General features: G+C 47.1%; 1 protein-coding gene across 5 annotated transcripts in view; it reads right to left on the bottom strand.

The window, feature by feature from the left end:
• The window catches only part of RAB37 (RAB37, member RAS oncogene family), a 64,383-nt gene that overhangs the window by 9,984 nt on the left and 34,897 nt on the right, over positions 1–19,502 (bottom strand). Inside the window, exons 1-2 of one of the 5 annotated variants that reach the window (XM_033139242.1) lie at positions 11,069–11,307; positions 4,620–4,730 (exon numbers count right to left, since the gene is read on the bottom strand). The exons of 1 other annotated variant lie outside the window; for it this stretch is intronic. In XM_033139242.1, the coding sequence (XP_032995133.1) occupies positions 4,620–4,730; positions 11,069–11,176 (219 nt within the window). In that variant the 5' untranslated portion in view covers positions 11,177–11,307. Of the gene's footprint in view, positions 1–4,619; positions 4,731–11,068; positions 11,308–19,502 lie in introns of those variants that run through there. 3 more of the 5 variants (XM_033139243.1, XM_033139240.1, XM_033139245.1) reach the window with 3 other exon arrangements.

Genomic DNA, 19,502 nt, shown 5'->3' with positions numbered 1-19,502 from the left:
AAATAAAAGGACACATTCTACTCATGTAAAAACATGCTGATTCCTGGACCATCCACGGGCCTAATTGAGAAGGCAATTGGGCCGCATCCAGCCCACGGGCCTTAGGTTGCCTACCCCTGGTATAAGGCAACTGAGTTGCATTCTTCCCACTAAGCACAGGACCAACACTATGAAGGCTAACTGTCTCAGTCGTTACCGTTATCCCAAGTCCACCAGTTGTCATTTCTTATAAACTTAGGAATGAGGAGCCTTTGCCCTTCCAGATACTCACTGACCATTGGCCATGCTGGTTGAGGCTCATGGGATTTGTAGTCCAACAACATCCAGAAGGCTGCAAGTTCCCCATCCCACTTATATATGTTAGGGAAGTGTAAAAGAACACATGGACCCAATGCATTAACCCAGTTAATATCAATTACTTCCATCAAACTACTGTTGGTTCTTATTTGTAACTACTGAGCATGGGAAGAATCTGATAAAAAAACAGTAGAATCATAGGAGAGTTGGAAGGTACCCTGAGGGTCATTAGTCCAATGCAGGAATCTCAACATGCAGTCCCTCATCCAGTTTGAAACCACACTCGACCCTGCTTAGCAGTTTTATTGCTGCGCCACTAGTCATGCCGTGTGAAAGGTATCTTGTAAATTTGATGGGTGGAGCAAACTGGCATATGGCACATCCTAGAAGGGGCCATATAAACAAAAAGACTCGCATCCAGGCCACCTATTCCAGGGGAGAGGAATGCCCAACTCCTTGGTGCCTGATACCATTGCATTGAGATCTGGCGTCAGGAGGATACATTACTGTGCAATGGAAACAAGCCAGTGAGCATATCTGCTTGGTTTATCTGCAGACGAATAGCACATTTGCTCGCCTGCCACTGTTGCCTTAACTTAGGCTATGATCAGGAAACCGCTCTGCCGTTTGGTGTGGGAAGCTTTCTTACACAGCTACCCCAGCTACATCGTTCCCAGTGGCCCTGGGTGAACCAGATCCATTCTGGCCCAGATGAGCAGCAGCCACTGGGAAGAATGCAGTCCCGCCCCAGAAAAACTCAGTGAGAACAGTTCTCCGTAGTCATTGGAAATAATAGAGGCAAACCATTAGGGCTCAGCATGCTGCTTTAAGTGGTTCTCAAGTCCTGTAAGAGATGTTTGGTTGCAAGGTATTCTCCGCTTTCTCTTTCTTGCATTTACCGGTACAATGATCAATGATATAAGGCCACCCACGGATTCCCCTCTGCGTTGCCCGCAGTAGGGTTACAAGGCAAATCTGGGGCTGACAATCACCTTCTAAAATACAGTACAGCCCCTTCTCTAAAACAGCATATCCAGACGCTTGTAGTCTTGCACTGTAGCACTCGTGCTTCTATATTACAGTGGTGCCCCGCTAGACGAATGCCTCGCTAGACAAAAAACTTGCTAGACGAAAGGCATTTGCTAGCGGAAGGCTGCCCCACAAGATGAAAAAGTCAATGGGGCTGCCTCGCAAGACGAAAAAAAAATTTTTTTTCCGTCGCGAAAACCGCTATTCTGCCTTGGTGTTTCGCTAGACGAAAAATTCGCTATACGAAGACACTCGCAGAACAAATTATTTTCGTCTAGCGAGGCACCACTGTATAGGTAAAGGTAAAGGGACCCCTGACCATTAGGTCCAGTCATGTCCGACTCTGGGGTTTACTGGCCGAGGGAGCCGGCATACAGCTTCCGGGTCATGTGGCCAGCATGACTAAGCTGCTTTCTGGCGAACCAGAGCAGCGCACGGAAACGCTGGTTACCTTCCCGACGGAGTGGTACCTATTTATCTACTTGCACTTTGACGTGCTTTCAAAGTGCTAGGTTGGCAGGAGCAGGGACCGAGCAACGGGAGCTCACCCCGTCGCAGGGATTTGAACCGCCGACCTTCTGATCGGCAAGCCCTAGGCTCTGTGGTTTAACCCACAGCACCAGCTGTGTGCTTCTATATTATAATCACGTGCTCTTTTACCCAACACTCCTGGAGAGTTGCGTGGGAGTCTGCAACATCCTCTGTGACACGGAATTACCGGTAGGTGCCCGAGGATGGCGTGAAAAGATCTCCCCCTACTTAAGCAGAATCAGAACCTGAACATTGTCCTGGGCGTGAAGTAGCACTAAGATGCCTTTCCAAATCACTGTCTCTTCTTTGGGCTCATCCACACTTCCGCTTGCTCCGGACGCAAAGGCAAAAACTGCTTGGACCCAAGTCTAGGAAGCACAGGAGCAGAAAACTGCTTGGACTCACGCTTTCTAGGCATGGGAGAAGTGGAAGTGTGAAGCCTTGCAAGGCCAACATTACGGATGACTCCAACATCTCATTCCTCATAACGCGTTTCAAAAAATGTGGGGACAGGTCATCGCTCAGTGGCCGAGCACCTGCCTTGCGTGCAGAAGGTCTCGGGTTCAGTTCCCGGCACCTCCTCTGCCTGAATGCCTCCCCGCTAGAGCCAGTCGCTGTAGACAAGACTGAGCGATATGGGTCAACCATTTGATTCAGTATAAGGCACCTTTGTACGTTCTACGTTTCTATACCAAATTATGCATCCAAAGAATGTCGCGATAATACAAACCGATGATACCAATCCCAGGAGAACTGAGAATGAGAAACAGCACATCTAACCACGGATTAGGGGGCGCAAATTACTTGCCTTGCCCCGGGTGCTGACAACCCACGCTACGCCACTGCATCTAAGACTAGCTAGTTCAGGCAACATTCCCATTCAGTACCTTTGTCTTCACAAAAACAGGAAATTTCTGAGGAATGGTAATGGGAAACAGCCCCCTAGTCATCATATGCATGGGCATAGACAGGATTTATGATGGGGGGTGCATGCTGCTGCTGCTGCTGCTGCTGCTGCTGCCCAGGACTGCCTGCTAGGAGCGTGAAGGGCCCTGCCCTGCCTCTCTCCACCTGGCCTGGGATGGGGCCTGACAGGCTCCATGATGGACTGCTGCTGCTTGACAGATGGACTACTGCTGCTTGACAGAGAGGGCTCTTTTTAAAATTGTTTTTATTTTTTATCTACCTATGTCAATTTAAATTGTAATTGACATTAAAGTTGCATTTTTAGTTTTAGTTTTTTTTTTTTTACTCACAGCGCCACCCATCTCCCTATCACCAGCACCCAAGGAACATGCAAAACTGGTAGCAGAATACTGATAGGATCTAGCCCAAAAAACACGACTGATGCTGTTTCTACTGCAATCCGGAGCCCCCACCACATAGAGGCAGGTTTGCAGTACAATATATAGGGGAACTTAGTCATTGGATGGAGACGATCTTGGTAAATCTGTTTTTCTTCTCATCTGGCTTGATTTGGGAAGGTGGGGTTGGTTAAATGCTCTTTGCATTTCATGTGTTCTGTAACTCTGATTCCTCTTACCTACCTTCCCTGGATTCTGTTAAGTCATTCTCTCACCTGCAGCATCTAGAATGACACACAGAGATAGCCCAAGGCGATTCGGTGCCTGGGGCATAAAATCCATACGCTCCACCTCCCAGATGGGATAAAACCAGAGTGATAAAATAAATGACACTTTGAAGCCTTAAAGCTTCACATTCCGAAAGCAAACATGTGAAACTGCACAGGAGGATACCACTATAACAGAGGTCAGTACGGTCAGTTATCCAATACAACCAGGGCCGGATTTAGGTTTGATGAGGCCCTAAACTACTGAAGGTAATGGGGCCCTTTATATGTCCAGCTGTCCTTTGTCAACAAAAAATTGTCACAGTTTTTGTGTGTTGAATATATGCTAAATGGTAATCTATGGACCTAATAGGTATCTAAAGCCATTTGCACATAACAAAAATATATATATTATCAAAGTAATTGTTGAACTGAAATACAATTAAGAACAAGTATATGAATAGTGAAATACAATTAAGAAGTTGTATATTTGGGGGGGCAAGAGATTGGGGCCCTAAGCTATAGCTTGTTTAGCTTATACAGTACGTAAATCCAGCACTGAAACTAAACAGTACCCTATTTGGAAGGAACGAATGCTTTGAACACATAATACGATGACCTGCCTTATCAACAGAGGGTTCTATGGATCTAAAAAACACTTGCATACATTAACTTGAGTTGGTCCAGTAAAGCTTTATGCTGTGTCTACTTCGGCCCTTATTTTGCCCTTTGCCTGCACTGTTCTCATCTCAGGGCTGAGCTCCACGTTGTGTTAATTGTGTGGTTTGCAGCCATGTGTCCGGGAATTTAAAACGACAACAACATTTTGATCCTAGGTGCAGGGGGCTCGACGTTCCATTGGGACTGCAACATAGAGGGAACGGGGTGTTTCCTCCCCAGCTACTATCCTAGTGGAAATCCCCTCCCTGCTCTGCAATTGGTCCTAATGGAAGCTATGCATTCCCATCACTACCAGCAGTGTGTGTGTGGCAGAGGGGTGGGGGTAGCAATTTTAACTGGGATCACAGCTGAGGAGGAAAGGGTTAGATAACCCCTCCCTGCATGCTGCAACCCAATCACATTTTAAAAAATAATAATCTATGCAATTAACATAATCTCAGTAGGGGCAGTCATTCCCTGCGCTGTAATGGAAGCATCTCTCTGCATTTGTTGGCAGCTGTAGTGCTCTCACCCGGAAGTCTATGCCGACAGTGGCTATGAAGGTCCCAGAGAGGAAGGCCCCGTCTTTGAACTGGATGAGGAAGCAGGTTTTCCCCACGCCTGAATCTCCAAGCAGCATCACCTACAACATGGGGTGCAAAAGCCCATTAATAGTGTGAGGGACAGCGCATACCTTCCGTGGGAGCAGGGAAGTTGATGGGAAAGAGGAGGAGGAGGAGGAAGAGCTGAGTGCTCTGAGGTCCAAGGCCTGGGCAGGGATGCCAAGCTCCAGCGAGCACAAGAGCAGGCTGCTCTTTGCCATTTCAAGAGTCAGTTTCACTTCCTGGCTGATTGCTTGGCTCCCGCTGTTACATAACGGGCCAGTGCCCTATTGTTTGAAGACCTATTTTAAGTTCCACTTAAATAAGCTTCCCCCCTGGATCGCTAGATCGTGGGGAAATCTAATCTAGCAAGCCAGGAGGTCAGCCAACAGCTGCAAAACAATCATAGGAAAAACTTAATCTTCACTCTCCTGTTAGCTCCCCCACCAGACTTCTCTGGGTCAGCCTCACAATGTTGACAGTGGCAATTCCTCAACATGGGTCACCTGCAACAGAATGCTGTCAGCTCCTTGAAACCTGTTTGCTTCCCTCTTGCCTTAGTGCTACTGTAAGCTTGCAAGCGATGGTCTGGGTTTTTTTGACCAAGCCATGGTCCCTCTGGGTTCACTGTAGGAGGCATTATGCCTCTAAATACCATCTGCTGGGAATGACAGGTGGGCAGAGTGATGTTGCATTCAGGACTAACTTCTGGGATTCCCACAAGCATCTGGTGGACCACTTTGAGAAGAGGATGTTGCTCTAGATGGACCTTGCCCTGATCTAACAGGGATCTTCTCATGACCTCCCAAGAGGGCCTAAGAAGTCTCCCTACCTTCCATGCTGTCTCAAGAACTGTGCATTGCATCACCCATGGGATGTGTCATCTTCTGCCTGTAGGTGAGCAATCTTGAGTGGCATCAAGCCCACAATTCTCTGGAGATCCAGGCCTCTCTTGCACATTTGTAACCATCTCTTCTTTCCTTTCCCAGGATGACTAGAGGGTTATAAACACTCTTCACTGACTGGTTGCCCTCATTTCCATGACTTCTACTACTTTGCCACTGTTTCCCCTCTCCTGACCAAGAAAGATGGTCTGGCCTGGAGCCACTCCAGCTGCCAGCTGCTACTACAACTGCTTATTCTACGGGCAGAACACTTTGTCTCAGTATATTCAAGCTGCAAGCCACATGCTCCAGTTCCTGCTTTTGCTCAGTCATCTATCCACCTTAGGGATACAGGAGATCTTTGGTTCAATACCTGGAATCTCTTAGTAGGGCTGAGTCCCGCAGAGCCACTTCCAGTCACTGTAGACCAGGACTTCCATAACTTGGGTAACCAGCTGTTTTTGGACTACAACTCCCACCATCCCTAGCTAGCAGGACCAGTAGTAAGGGATGATGGGAATTGTAGTCCAGCTGTTTTTGGAGACCCAAGTTGGGGAAACCCTTCTGTAGACAGTACTGAGCTAAAGGCAGCTTCCTATCTTCCTTATATTCACCTCTGGAAAGTCTTTGGACAACTTCTTTTACAGCGATAGAATCAGATAGGAACAACCGATGGAGCTGTGCAGGGCCACATATTTAACTTTGGTTTTGGACGTTCTGCGTTTTTTTTAATTGCAGACAACAAGGCTGTGTGAGGCTTACCTCCATATAAACTGTCCATATAGGACCAATGATTTTGGGGTGGGCAGTTTACCCAAGACATATGTGTGATTTCAAATAAATTCCCTACTAGGGTCAAGCAATGTTTCGCCCCATCATGAGCAAACACAGTCTCTGTAAGCTCCAAGCCTTGAGTAATCTGCAATGGCCCAGCTGGAAAACAGCACCTGCATCTCAGGTCTTCTTTGGCTGGAGCCAGATTTGTCATTGATATATGAGCAGGTAGTGATTAGGGTCTCAAGTCTGTTTGCAGCTAATAGTCCCTTTGCTCTCTTCCCCTTTGTCTGTAGAATGTCCCCTAAAGGTCACTGCAGCTATAAATGCACATAGGCTCCACCAGGGCTCACTGAGGCTCCACTATGGCTTGAGGATCTCCCAGATAAACACCTGAGAGGTACCATTACAGCGCTTTACCCAGGTGATACGTGTCATGAGCTAACTCTGTTTGATCTGGGACTCCCCCCACCCCCCAGCCGCCTCACCCATGTTGCCAGATAGCTGAGCAAACACGCAAGCCAGCATCCACTCCTCCTAAGCAAACAGACCTCAGCTTCGAAGTCCTGGTTTTGTTGGCAGCTTTGGATCCATTTTTTACACTGGGGAGAGGAAGGTGTTATCTGAGCTGCCCCTGAGAAATACAGTGGTACCTCAGGTTACAGACGCTTCAGGTTACAGATTCCGCTAACCCAGAAATAACGCTTCAGGTTAAGACCTTTGCTTCAGGATAAGAACAGAAATCGTGCTCTGGCGGCGCAGCGGCAGCGGGAGGCCCCATTAGCTAAAGTGGTGCTTCAGGTTAAGAACAGTTTCAGGTTAAGAACGGACCTCCGGAACGAATTAAGTTCTTAGCCCAAGGTACCACTGTAAAGAGGAGATTTCCTTGTGGCATCTTTAAAACTTATTTCCCGAGGGGGGTATCTAGCTAGTCTGATGCAGCAGAAGCAAAAAAGCAAAGCAAAACAAAAAAAAACAGAAAAAAGTATTGTGTCTCCTTAAAGACTAACAAATTTTATGATGGCATAATGGGCTGCAGTCCATGAAAACTTATGCTATAATAAAATCTGTTAGTTCTTAAAGTGACACAAAACTCTCTGTTGTTAAAGACTAATAGTGATAATATCATCATCCCCTTTCTTCCACAGGGTTCAAAGAGGCATACAAAGTTCTCCTCCTTCCTGTTTCATCCTCTCAACAACCTTGCGAAGTAGGCTAGACTGGGAGACAGTGCCTGGCCCACGGTCTCCCTCTTTCAGTGGGGATATGAACCCGGGTCTTCCCAGGTCCTACTGCACCGCACCACCCTATCGTAAGCTTTCATGGACTACAGCCCAGTTTTCATCCAGTGGTCTCTAGACCACGGGAATTTCTGCTGCAATAAACCTTTCATTAAAAAAAGACTTCCTTTCTTGCATTTCCAATGTAACAGACTAACAAGAGATGCACACCCCCCCCTACCCTGGAATGTGCCCTTTGAAAAATGTCGATTAGCAAGTGCTCATCCCCCCCTATAAAGAATAGTTCTGCCTGTCTACTCTGAGATAACAGCAATCTCTTTTCTGTCACTAGGGGACAAGCCTTCGATCAGATATGTCAGCAGCCTTTGCAGGAAAAGCAAACAACGAGGTCAAGACTTTTGAAGTGTCTTCTGAGCTGCTCCTATTCCTAATGGATACAGCCCCGTTCCCCAAGGCACAGATTTCCACCATGAGTTAAAGGGTAGGAGGCATGCTTCACATTTACACATTGCAGAATCTTCTATGAGGACGACTTGTCCATGGGGGAGCCAAACCCCTTCTGTTTTTATGCTTCTTGGAAGGAGGCAAGTCCCAGAGCACCAACTTGTGCAGAGAAGGGTATATGCAGGGAGTTGGGTTGGGGGCTGTCATCGTTTTGCTGTCTCTGTAACACAGGGGTCGCCAATTTGGTGCCTGTGGGCATACATGTGCTTGCAGAGGCCTTTCCTGGTGCCCACAGTGCCCCCCCTCAATTAGACTTGAAAGAAGCAATAGGTTGTGGTGCATATCTGGTTGCGGGGTGTGCTTCTTCAGCTTGTTGTTGTTGTTCAGTCGTTCAGTCGTGTCCGACTCTTCGTGACCCCATGGACCAGAGCACGCCAGGCACCCCTATCCTCCACTGCCTCCCGCAGTTTGGCCAAACTCATGCTAGTCGCTTCGAGAACACTGTCCAACCATCTCATCCTCTGTCGTCCCCTTCTCCTTGTGCCCTCCATCTTTCCCAACATCAGGGTCTTTTCCAGGGAGTCTTCTCTTCTCATGAGGTGGCCAAAGTACTGGAGCCTCAACTTCAGGATCTGTCCTTCTAGTGAGCACTCAGGGCCGATTTCCGTGAGAATGGATAGGTTTGATCTTTTTGCAGTCCATGGGACTCTCAAGAGTCTCCTCCAGCACCATAATTCTTCAGTTTGCAAATGTGCAAAGACCTGTAGAAGGTCAGGGGCGTTGGGAATCTAGGGCGAGTGTTGGGGTTTGCATTGTCAGGCATCTGCCAGGGCCAGCGGCCGACCTCCAGGGATCCTTGACCTTGCTTCTCCTCCTTTGTGCCACTGCGTGTTCAGCTGCCCTCTCCAAGCAAGTGAGCAGCAACAAGTGCAAGTCACTGGCCACGAGATCACACAGAATCAAAGAATTGTAGAGTTGGAAGGGACCGTGTGGATCATCTAGCCCGGCCCCTGCAATGCAGGATTATTAATTTTTTTGCCCAAGTTGGGGATCAAACACACGGCCCTGAGATTAAGAGTCGCATGCTCTACCGACTGAGCTATCCCATGAACTGGCCCTTTGCATGGCTCCCACTATTGGTGGGACAGAAGACAGGGCAACACTGAGACTAAGGAGGCAGCTGGCAAGTAGTGCATCGACTGGGTGTAAGAAAGAAGGCAGGCAGGCAGGCAGGCAGGCAGGTGGAGAGCTGGCCGAGGGCCGGCTGAGGTTGGCAGGCAGTGCCCCATTTCCCCATGTGACTCAGCCTCCCCTGACCTCCACATTCAAAAGAGCTCCAGCTTACTAGAGGCTCACCAGAATCCCCGGACGACAGAAGACCTGGGCCTTGCCAGGCTTGCAACGCAGGCTGTTCACCAGCCTTCCAATGCTACCGTTTTCATAATGAGAGTGGCTTGTCAGTGGCATCCTGTGAAGGTGAAAAGACAGAACTTCCATTCCCCCCGTTAGCTTTTCATGGTTCAAAGCTGGCTTTGTATGAAATTGACAGCAAAGACCAAGCTGGACACCTGCAAAGAACTCCTTGGAAAGCCACACTGAAAAGCTCTGACCAGCGCCCAAATACTGCTGGCTCTGATTATATGTCTGTTCCTCAACTGGGTGCCGGGATGAGGAAGGCTGATCTACAGTTAACTACAGCAGCCAAAGGGCTCTGCGGTCGGCCCCAGCGACCTCGCAGGGAGTATGTTCTCCTCATTGCTGCAGCAGAGAGGTTTCCCAGAGCTCACACCCCAGGGCTGGGGAGAGCCATGCAGAAGCTGCATTTGAGGAAGCTAACCCCTCTGCCCTGCATAAAACCTCTCTCTCTCTCTCTCTCTCTCTCTCTCTCTCTCTCTCTGCCGCTGCTTTCATTCTGAGAGATGCGTCTCCTGATCAACCTCCCCACAAAGCCCACTTTTAGCTGCTTCGTCCGGGTGCGGTTTTAATAGAAACTGCTCCGTTGAAGGAAAGGAGAACACTGCATTGCTGTGTCAGGAAGATTCGTTTTAACTTGCTCAAGAACGAGAAGCTGACAAGCGCCCCAACCTATAACAACCAGCTATGATGTCTAAATGGAGGCAGGGTTTAGCCTCAGTCAGAGACTGGCAGGGCCTCTGCAATCAAGGCAGTTCACCAAAGCTTAGAAACCAACCAGTGGCTGTTTTCAGTGTCATTTCCAAGCTCAGCCACCTTCGCTGGCAGAGTGGTGAAAGTCGGGTGACAGGTAGAAATCCAGGGTTTCCAGGCTGGAAAAGCAGCACCTGTTGAACTTCTGCCAGTGCAGGTGTTAAAACTTTTAGCAGGTAAAAGGTACAGGAGCCAGGGCACTCTGTTGTACAGACTCTTACAGTTGATTCTTACTTCAGCACTGGCGATGGAGTAGAGCTCTCTCTCACCCACCTGAGGGCAGCAGGGCAGGGCAGGCCATGTGGCTCAAAAAGCACTGCCTGCTCTCTGCCCCATAGCATCTGCACCTGAGGCAGCCACCTCACTGGAGATCCTAAAGTCACCGCTTAGTTTTTAGAATGCAGGAAGGGGAGTGCCTCTGAGCACATGTAAATTTGCTTTCCTAGTCCCCAAATGGCTACAAGCGTCCTCCACACATCTGGGATGGAGGAAGAAGAGGGGACCTTTCTAGGCAGGGCTGAGCCCCACCGGCAACTTTAACTTTAGAAGTTGGCAGGGGTGCCAAGAAGGGCTCCCCACTCTTTGCCCAAGGTTGCTGGCAGAGTGGGACCCAGGCAGGAGAGTTTCAGAGCTGGAAAATCGCCCTTCGGGATTTAGCCAAGGAGAACGACCAGTGAATAGAGGAAATTTAAAACTACGTCCCGGGGAGAGTGGGCACGCCATGTGCGCCACGACGAAGGCGAGAGGGCAGTGCCCGCGTCCCAATAGTGGAGCCCCCCTCCCCTCCGCCAGCCCCCTTCCCTTCCCTTCCTTTCCCTCCCCGCCACACCCACTCGCGCCCCCTGCCGCCCAACCCGAGCAGGCTCCGACCTTGCCGGCGACGTCGTAACTCCCGCCCAGGGAAGCGGCTTTTCTCAACAGCGGAGGCGCGGCGGTCCCGTTGCGCGCGGGAGGGGCGCCTGCCCCGTTGCTGATCATGGTGGCTTCAGTCCCCGGCCGGGCAGGGAGCAGGAACTACCTGCGAGAGGCTGGCCAGCTCCGGCCACGCTGCTAGTGCTGCTGCTGCTGCCGCCGCCCCTCCCCGGCTGCCCGCAGAACCGCCCCTTTCCAAGCCCCGAAGTGGCGGCCGTTGCGCTCAGGAAGGAACCGACGGGGCGAGTTCCAAAGGGGCCCGCGGGACAGGGCCGGAGCCTTCACCGCGCCCAAGTCCTGCCGCCGCAAGATTTACTAACTTTACGCACGCGTTTTGTCCACCGCCCTTTTGCACAGATTATTAAGGATCGGGCAGGGTGGTACCGGTAACTGCCGGGAGTGGCTCTGGGGTGATGCCCCCTTTCCACGCCTCTTTCCAAACAGACCCCGTGAGTGGGAACTCTACGGACCTAGGATCATTCCTGACCTATTTGCATTCAGCATCAGCAAGAATGATTGGAATAAGCATCACTGTCTGGCACACTTGCTAAAGATCCAGATTCCAAAGTTCCCGAGAAACTGGACCCTGAGATTGAATGTGTTGGATGATTCTCCATTCTAAGATCAATTGATTTCTGTGAAACTAAGCAGCATTTAAAACACAAAGCTTCTTCCATCTAAAACCCACAGGGGCGCATCTTTTCCATCAGTTTGACCTCTGATCTCTACGGATTTTTATTTTAAATACTTTGGTTACATGAAGCGTGGCATTTAAACAATATCTGAGAAAGAGTGAATTTGATTCCAAATGAATTCTCAGATTTCATTCAAATATTCTCTAATCTGAGGAAATCCAGTAAGAGAACAAAGTGCGTGTGTTTCTGGAACTGCCAGGAATTCCTTACTCAATTTGCACAGCAGTAAAGGATCGCCTTACCTAAACAATATCCTTATCTAACATCTCTTAAGTGAAGTTCTTTTCTTTGTACAAAATCATGCTCATGGGAATTGCGGAACACAAGGCTAAAACTAAAGGCATTTTATTCTACCCAAATATCACCAAATCTGCAACTGGTGGAAATCAATTCTAGATTTATGATCAGAAAAACGCCTTTCTTCCCCTCCCCATCCCTACCAGGCTGATGGAGAAGAAGATTCCTTGGGTGGAAATTGCTCTATATTATTATATTCCTGGGATTAAACAGAAGCTGGAGATTGGCTGAGGCAACAGGTCTCCACAGAACTCTTTTATTAAATCTGTTAACCATTTTGTAGTTCCTTGGAAAATAACATGATAAAATGCTTGCAATGTAATAAAATAAGATGAATATGAAAATAGTCAATGCGCCAAAAGAGACATAATTCAGCTCTGTGAAGTCACAAAATCCTGGAAGGTGCTAAGTCATGAAAGAGATTTACTGCTCCCTGGGAATTTTGTGGGTAGGTCAATAATGGGTAATTCCCCCCCCAGTGTTTGTTCTGTTGTTTCAGCTGCTCATTAAAGAGGAAATAGTGGCTTGCCAGTGGCATGCTATCGCCTTTTTGTCAAATAAGAACCCCCTCTTTACCTGTATCTATTTATGTATTGATTTTCTCAATTCTCATTCATGATATGCAGATGCTTCAATTTTTTATACAGCCAGAGAAGGATAGGAGCTACATACAAATACTGAAAGCTTTAACTTTCTTTCCAATAAAATAAAAAAATTACTTTTAAAATAGTAATTTAAAATCTGCACGTGTTTCATTGAAATGATAGAATACGCAAGTGCCACATTCCTTCCGTGGGAATTTTCAAATTATGGCTTTATCACATTTTTGTACTTGCCCTTCTTCCAAGGAGCTCAGTTTTATACATAAAGAAGTTCCATGTTACCCACTCAACTTCTCTGTATGAAAAAGTGGGTGACTCATCCTGTTAACTGAGTGAATATTTAAATGGAGGTCTCCTCTGTCAAACTCTAATGCTTTGTTCACCATACCTAGTTTGGCAATTCAATGAATGCCCCAGCCATCTTAACTCCCACAGAGGACATACAGAGAGAATAGCATTTTCTTTCCTATATTGGAGAATCCTACATTGGGCTAAGTGGCCAAGGGTGGCTAACCGGTGATCCTCAAGATATTGTTGGACTCCAACTCAAATCATGGCCAATGGTTAGTCATCTGTAGTCCAGCAATATCTGGAGGGCAGCCAGTTAGCCACCTCTGCCATAGGCAGATCCACATGGACAATATATTTTGTACCATTGTTCTTATGAAACTCCACCTTTACTCTTAAAGGGACAGCAACCAGGAGGAGATCATCTTCTTTGAGAACTACTAGGTTAAGTAGTACAGTAGACAAGTATCAAATGTACCTCCCACCTAGAGGCTGATGGAAGGTCAAAAACTCAGGAATGTGTATTATTTTTAAATACTATTACTTTAAAATAAAATAGTGTTATTTAAAAAAAAAACACCAAAAAAACCCATCAATCCTATTTATCTCTCCAAACAAACTCAAGACAAGTAACAAACAGGATAGAAACAACCATAATCCCTTAAAAAACCCTATAACATATTCTCAAATTAATAAGTCAACAGCATACTTAACTAATTGTTCTGTCTTTGATTTTCTATAGAGTCGGTGACTGAGAACAAACAATCTTTATGACCTGATCTTGCAGGTTTACATTTCTTTTCCTATTTCTTCAGCCAGCTTAATGAGGGATAGCATTGGTTGGCAAATACTTTTGCCCATGTTTGGCTTTGCGGACAAAGCTAGAAGAGAATGGGCCCGATGCCAAGCTTGCAAACCATGAAGCTGATCTCCAGTGACAGGAATAGCCTCACGCCCCTCTCCCATCCTGTCCTGTGCTGGGAGTAAGTTTGGTGGTGGGGGTGAATAGTCGAGTAGGGTAGTTCAGGGTTTATAATTCCTACTGTATCTCTCCAGGAAACCTATTGCAACTCCCTTGTGCAACTGTCTAGGACGGCCAAAAGCCCACACCCTCCCGAAAGCCAACATTGCTTCTAGTTCTGGGATTTCCACCTCCTTCCCTTTGTGGGTCAGGCAGCCCTAGATCCCAAAGCACCAAGGTTAACACTGATCTGTGCTGCCACTCCTATAACACTGGGTACTCTTGCTTCCAACAGCCAAAGAGTTCCAGTTCTGCCTCTCATCCTCCACTATGCTAAAAGGACAACAATGAGACTAAGGAGGAAGCAGGCAGCCATGGCAACCCCTTGAACTGGTTGTAAGGCAGGTAGGCTTGGAGAAGTCTAGACTTTGGTTGGTGGGGCAGTGCCTCGCAAATTGGGCCCTATTGGCAACTCTGTGGGTTTCCAGGTGATACCATTCTGGCATTCTCAGAGCTGCCTGCAGTCCTGTGTTATTTCTGCTACTATGTTGGAGGCGCTCCAGTGTTCACGGATAGGCAGAAGAATGTGCCCTTCCACTGGTTCAAAGATTTATTACAGAGCCCCTGTGAAGTAGCCCCACACTTAATCTCATGACTGACTAGGAATCAGAACCCATACACAGTTCTCTAAAACCAGGTCAGCTTAGACTTGTTTGCAGATCTGCCTCCTAATGATTCAGATCTCGTTGTGCAAATGAGAAGTTGCAACACAGATGGTCAGATTGGGTTTCTTAGGTTATGTGACTGTCAAAAGTAAAGCCATTTAAACAAACAAATTTAAGCAGGGAGAAACTATGTGCAGTTCAAAGTGACAGTGCCCTCCTATACGTCTCCTCAGAAGGAAGTCCCACCAGATTCAAGGGGCCTTCCTCTCATGTAGGAATGCAGTTTAAGGTTTGCTTCCTAAGTGTGCAGCAATGCCCTGTCCCTTATCCAGAAAGCAAATGGTGCATGGAAACATAAGGAGATGGCACACACAGATATGTTCCATTCAAGCATTTATTTACTTACTTTTGCTTGTCCGAGCTACTCTACAGGTCTCCAAGACCTTATATTTAGCCCTGATTCCCCACTACCCTTCACTAGAGGAACCTGTATTTCCGGTCTCTGTAACAATGCCGCAGAAAATATTCGAGAAATGTAAATGCATCAGATCAGGAAAACCGAATGTAGATTATAGTTCCTTTGGCACGGGGTGTTTGAAACACCCAAAACGAGTGAAGGCTTCTCATGGGCGTTTCGCAACTGGCGATGATGAAGGAATCCAAGTTTGCAGGGGAAAACCATTGGTCTTCACACTGAGCCTGCAAATGGTTTTCTTGCAGTTTCATGAGAGAATAGTAACTTTCTGCTCCTGACACATGTGCAGTCAAGCAGGTGCTGAGTTTTGCCCAAAGGCTTCGTAACTCTGATACGGAGAATGGCAAAACTCTGTCCATGCAGGGCAGGACAGCTGAAAGTGAGAAAGTACAAGGAGTAACGTTTTCTTTTTGCCAGTTCAAGGAATCGGGGTTGAAGGCCACATGAGGTTACCAATGGCTCCTAGCCATGATGGCTCTGCTCTCTGAATATCAATTGCTAGAAGTGTCTTTGTGCTCAAATCCTGCTTGTGGGTTTCCTACAGGCATCTGGTTGGCACTGTGGCCAGATGGACCATTGCACTGATCCAGCAGGCTCCTGAGTGGACCATGACTGGAACCATGACTGAGTGAACCATGACTGGAAGGGGAGGGGATCTTCTGCTTTGCCTTAGGCAGGAAAATGTCTCTGGCTGGCTCAGGACTGTGAACAAATCAAATTGCAATTCTAGACATAGGAACTCAATGGTTCTGGAATCCGGCTCAGGACTGAACTCTGAATAAACGGATAAATGGCAAAGAGCTGCCCTTAAGAAAGAGTTTTTATTTTATTCCCCCCCCCCCAGAAATCCTTTATGAGAGCAAGCAGTCAGTGTTTAAAATTCCACCAAGCCCTCTAGTGTTTATTTGGTTTAGCTGTTGAAAGATCTTTAGTGTGGTTTTCAAAGTAGCTATTTATTTAAAAAATTATATCCATTACATGCATCTCCTTCTCCCCATCTTATCTTCACAACAACCCTGGGAGGTAGGCTAGCCTGAGAGGATACAACTGGCCCAAGAGCACCCATGGCTGAGTTGGTGATTTGAACCCGGGTCTCTCAGGTCCTAGCCCAATTCTAATTAATATTAGGAAGCTTCTTGGCTTACAACAAATGGGGTGAGCCATGGGAGTCTTTTAGCTGTGTCAGATAAAAGGGGAAATTGCCTTCATGGTAGTAGTAGTAGTCGTAGAAGTAGAAGTAGAAGAAGAAGAAGAGTTTGGATTTGATATCCCGCCTTATCACTACCCTAAGGAGTCTCAAAGCAGCTAACAGTCTCCTTTCCCTTCCTCCCCTGCAACAAACACTCTGTGAGGTGAGTGGGGCTGAGAGACTTCTGAGAAGTGTGACTAGACTAAGTAGCTGCACGTGGAGGAGCGGGGATGCGAACCCTGTTCACCAGATTACAAGTCTACCGCTCTTAACCACTACACCACTACACCACACTGGCTTTAAGAGCCAGAGCCTTGCCAACTAGTTTGTGTCTCACAGTGTTCTTTGGCCTTTAGGGAGACCACACTAGGCAGTGATGTCTATCTTCCTCTCCTCAGGACCCCACCATCCTCACTGCTCCCATCTTCATTTTTAATTGTGCTTTTTAAAAAAACCACAGATTTAATCTCTTGCAGGCGTGGGGAGTGAAAGCACGGCAGTGAGCATTTTGAATTATAGGCATGTTTGGAACAAACGCTGCTAAGACCAGTAAATACTTAAGGAAAAAAACATTCTGTACTGCTGAAAGCTTCCTTGACAGTACAGCGCCTTTTATTCCAGAGACGTGTGATTTATTAGATTCTGGGGCTTGTGGGTTGGCTCGTTGCCTTTTTATTGGTTGAACAAACACTTATTTTTATTTTACCGTCTGCTCTCTACAATCAGCAGGAGAGGCTCTTTTCTGTGTCCCACGTAGTGTGGATGGTAGCAAGGGACAGGCTGATTTTATTTTATTTTATGAATATTTTAAATATTTTAAATAGTTGCTTTCAATTGTTTTTACCAATAATTTTATCATTTTGTTCTTTTTGTAAACCACTTTGAAGTTTTTTTAAAAAACAACAACAATCAAGCAGTGTATAAATTTTATGAAATGAATGAATGAATAATACCCTCAAGCAAGTTGAAAACGCAATTCTCAAAATCAACCGCCGACTCTGCCCAGAAAGAGAAAACCTATTTTGCCTAAAATTGCCACAAGGGGGCAGGCTTGCACTTCAGTGCCTCTAAGAATTTATCCTATACTGTGTATTTTGATAGCCAACTCATTATGGGAGCAAGGAGCCTCATGTAACCGAAACATTTTCCTCACACTAGAGGAAGATATCAGCAGCCTTGGGGGAAGTCTAAGGTTTGCAGAGTTTACTAAAAAAAAAAGAAAGAAAGAAAGAAAGAAAGAAAGAGGCAAAAAAACCCCAATGACAGCTGAACATGTTTAGTAGCTGCTGAACAATGACTAACTGGGGCTGGAAGGAAAACCGGGGGGATGGGGGGTTTAAGGAAATTAAATGGAGTTTTCCTGAAAAGGGCACAGTTGGCTGGCATCCTGAAAAGGAGCATTCCACACATTTTCTTCCAGGTCCTATGTGTTTGTTGACTATCTCAAACAGCAGCACTTCTGCAGAAATGAGTCATGGTCCTTTAAAAAGTAACAAATTAATGAATTCAATTAATAGTGACAACAGCCTTTGCATTCTACCATAACTTTTTCCAAAAACGTTCTTCCACAGGGGAAGAATATTTTGCCTAAATCACCCCTCTCTCTAGCAAGCAATCTAATCGTACATTTGTTGCAAAATACTCTGCTGATTTCATTCCCTTCACTCAGCCAGAGAGGGGAAAGGTCTCTCCTTTGTTACTTTTCATCAAGCAGTAAGACAAGCAGTGGGTAAAGGTTATGAGATATCCATTTATAATTAACAGTCCTGGAGTGACTCCCATGACCATATCAAACAAGAAAATATGACACACACTGTATCTGGAATCTGGGTGACTATAATAGAAGAAATCACCTACAAGTGGATTGTGAACATGGAACATTTACACTGTTTATGCAGTTATGGGAAGTGGTGCCAGGGATGGTGGCCTTCAGCAGATAGGCCCAAAAAGCAGTTCCCCCTTGGCCTGGTGCCTTCCAGATGTTTTGGACCACAGCTCCCATCAGCCTTTGTTAGCGTAGCCAACCGCCAAGGATGGAGGGACTCGCAGCTGAAAACATCTGGATGGAAGGACACCCAGAAATGCTACTTATGTCACATCACACATGCCCCTGGTTTTTGAAGAGGGCTTCTTCATAAAGCTGTGGGATGAGAGAGCCCACAGTTATAAGGCATTTCACAGCAGTGGCGTAACATGGGTTGCTAGTACCCGGGGCTGGGAGGGAGGGAAACAAATAGAGTACACATGCACATTCAACTATCTAACAGCATCCGCATCACCCAGGAGATTGCAACTGCAGAGATAATAAAAGAATATTTGTTCCGTTGTCTGGAAAGGTCACTTCCTGGTTTGTATGAAGAAGCTGTTTTCAGCGGAGCCCAACAATGTAATTGCATAGCTGTATTGAGGCAGCACCAGGTGTTGAAACTTTCCACCCCTAACAATTTTTGCGCCCCTGTGGCCCCCACCCCACGCTATGCCGCTGTTTCCCAGAGCAACACAAGAGGTGCCACCATATCAGGCTGTGGAAGAGGAAGGTTACAGACCTGGCTGCTGTGCTGTGCTGTGCAGGGTGCCTCTGGGGTGATGTTTGCTCACAAGCAGCCGATGGAGCCCAAGGCTGAGCGGAATCCATCCAGGCAGGAGAGGAGGGAAGGCAGGAAGCAAAAGGCATGGACAAGGCGAGGAGGCAGGGCAGGGCAAGGCAGGCAAGCTAGGATCACAAGGCAGGAACACGGTGTAAGCAGCGGTTAAGCAGGACTCCTCAAATGGCCAAGGGCTACCAGGTGAGCAGGAAGTTGACACGTGACTTGACTCTAGCCAATCAGGGGCAGAGGGAGATGGCCCTCTGTCTCTCTTTCCTTCTCTGTCTCCCAATTCTTTCCTCTCAAGCCAGACCTAAGTGGTGATACATAGAACAACTGTGTTCTGGCCTAGGAAATGTTTGGCCTTCTGCTGAAGTCCTCTCCTGGGTCTGATGCCTGTCATGAAGGGCCACCATACCTGCCATTCAGTGGCAAAAGATGAAAGCCATTTATGCACAACTAAGTGTGTGTGTGTGTGTGTGTACATCCTAAAAATGTACCTAGCCATGAGGGCCCAGGCACAGCTCTTCTCGCTGTGTTTGTTTCATTCCTTGCTCATGGTAAATGGGTCATCTGGCTCATTTGGAATAAAAAAATGTTGTTGCTGTTGTTGTTGCTGCTGCTGCTGCTGCTGC

This window comes from Lacerta agilis, chromosome 2 (assembly GCF_009819535.1).
Source record: "Lacerta agilis isolate rLacAgi1 chromosome 2, rLacAgi1.pri, whole genome shotgun sequence".
NCBI classification, from domain to species: domain Eukaryota; kingdom Metazoa; phylum Chordata; class Lepidosauria; order Squamata; family Lacertidae; genus Lacerta; species Lacerta agilis.
The sequence above is the reverse complement of the archived record's forward strand: the minus strand, read 5'-3'. Positions and strand labels throughout refer to the sequence as shown.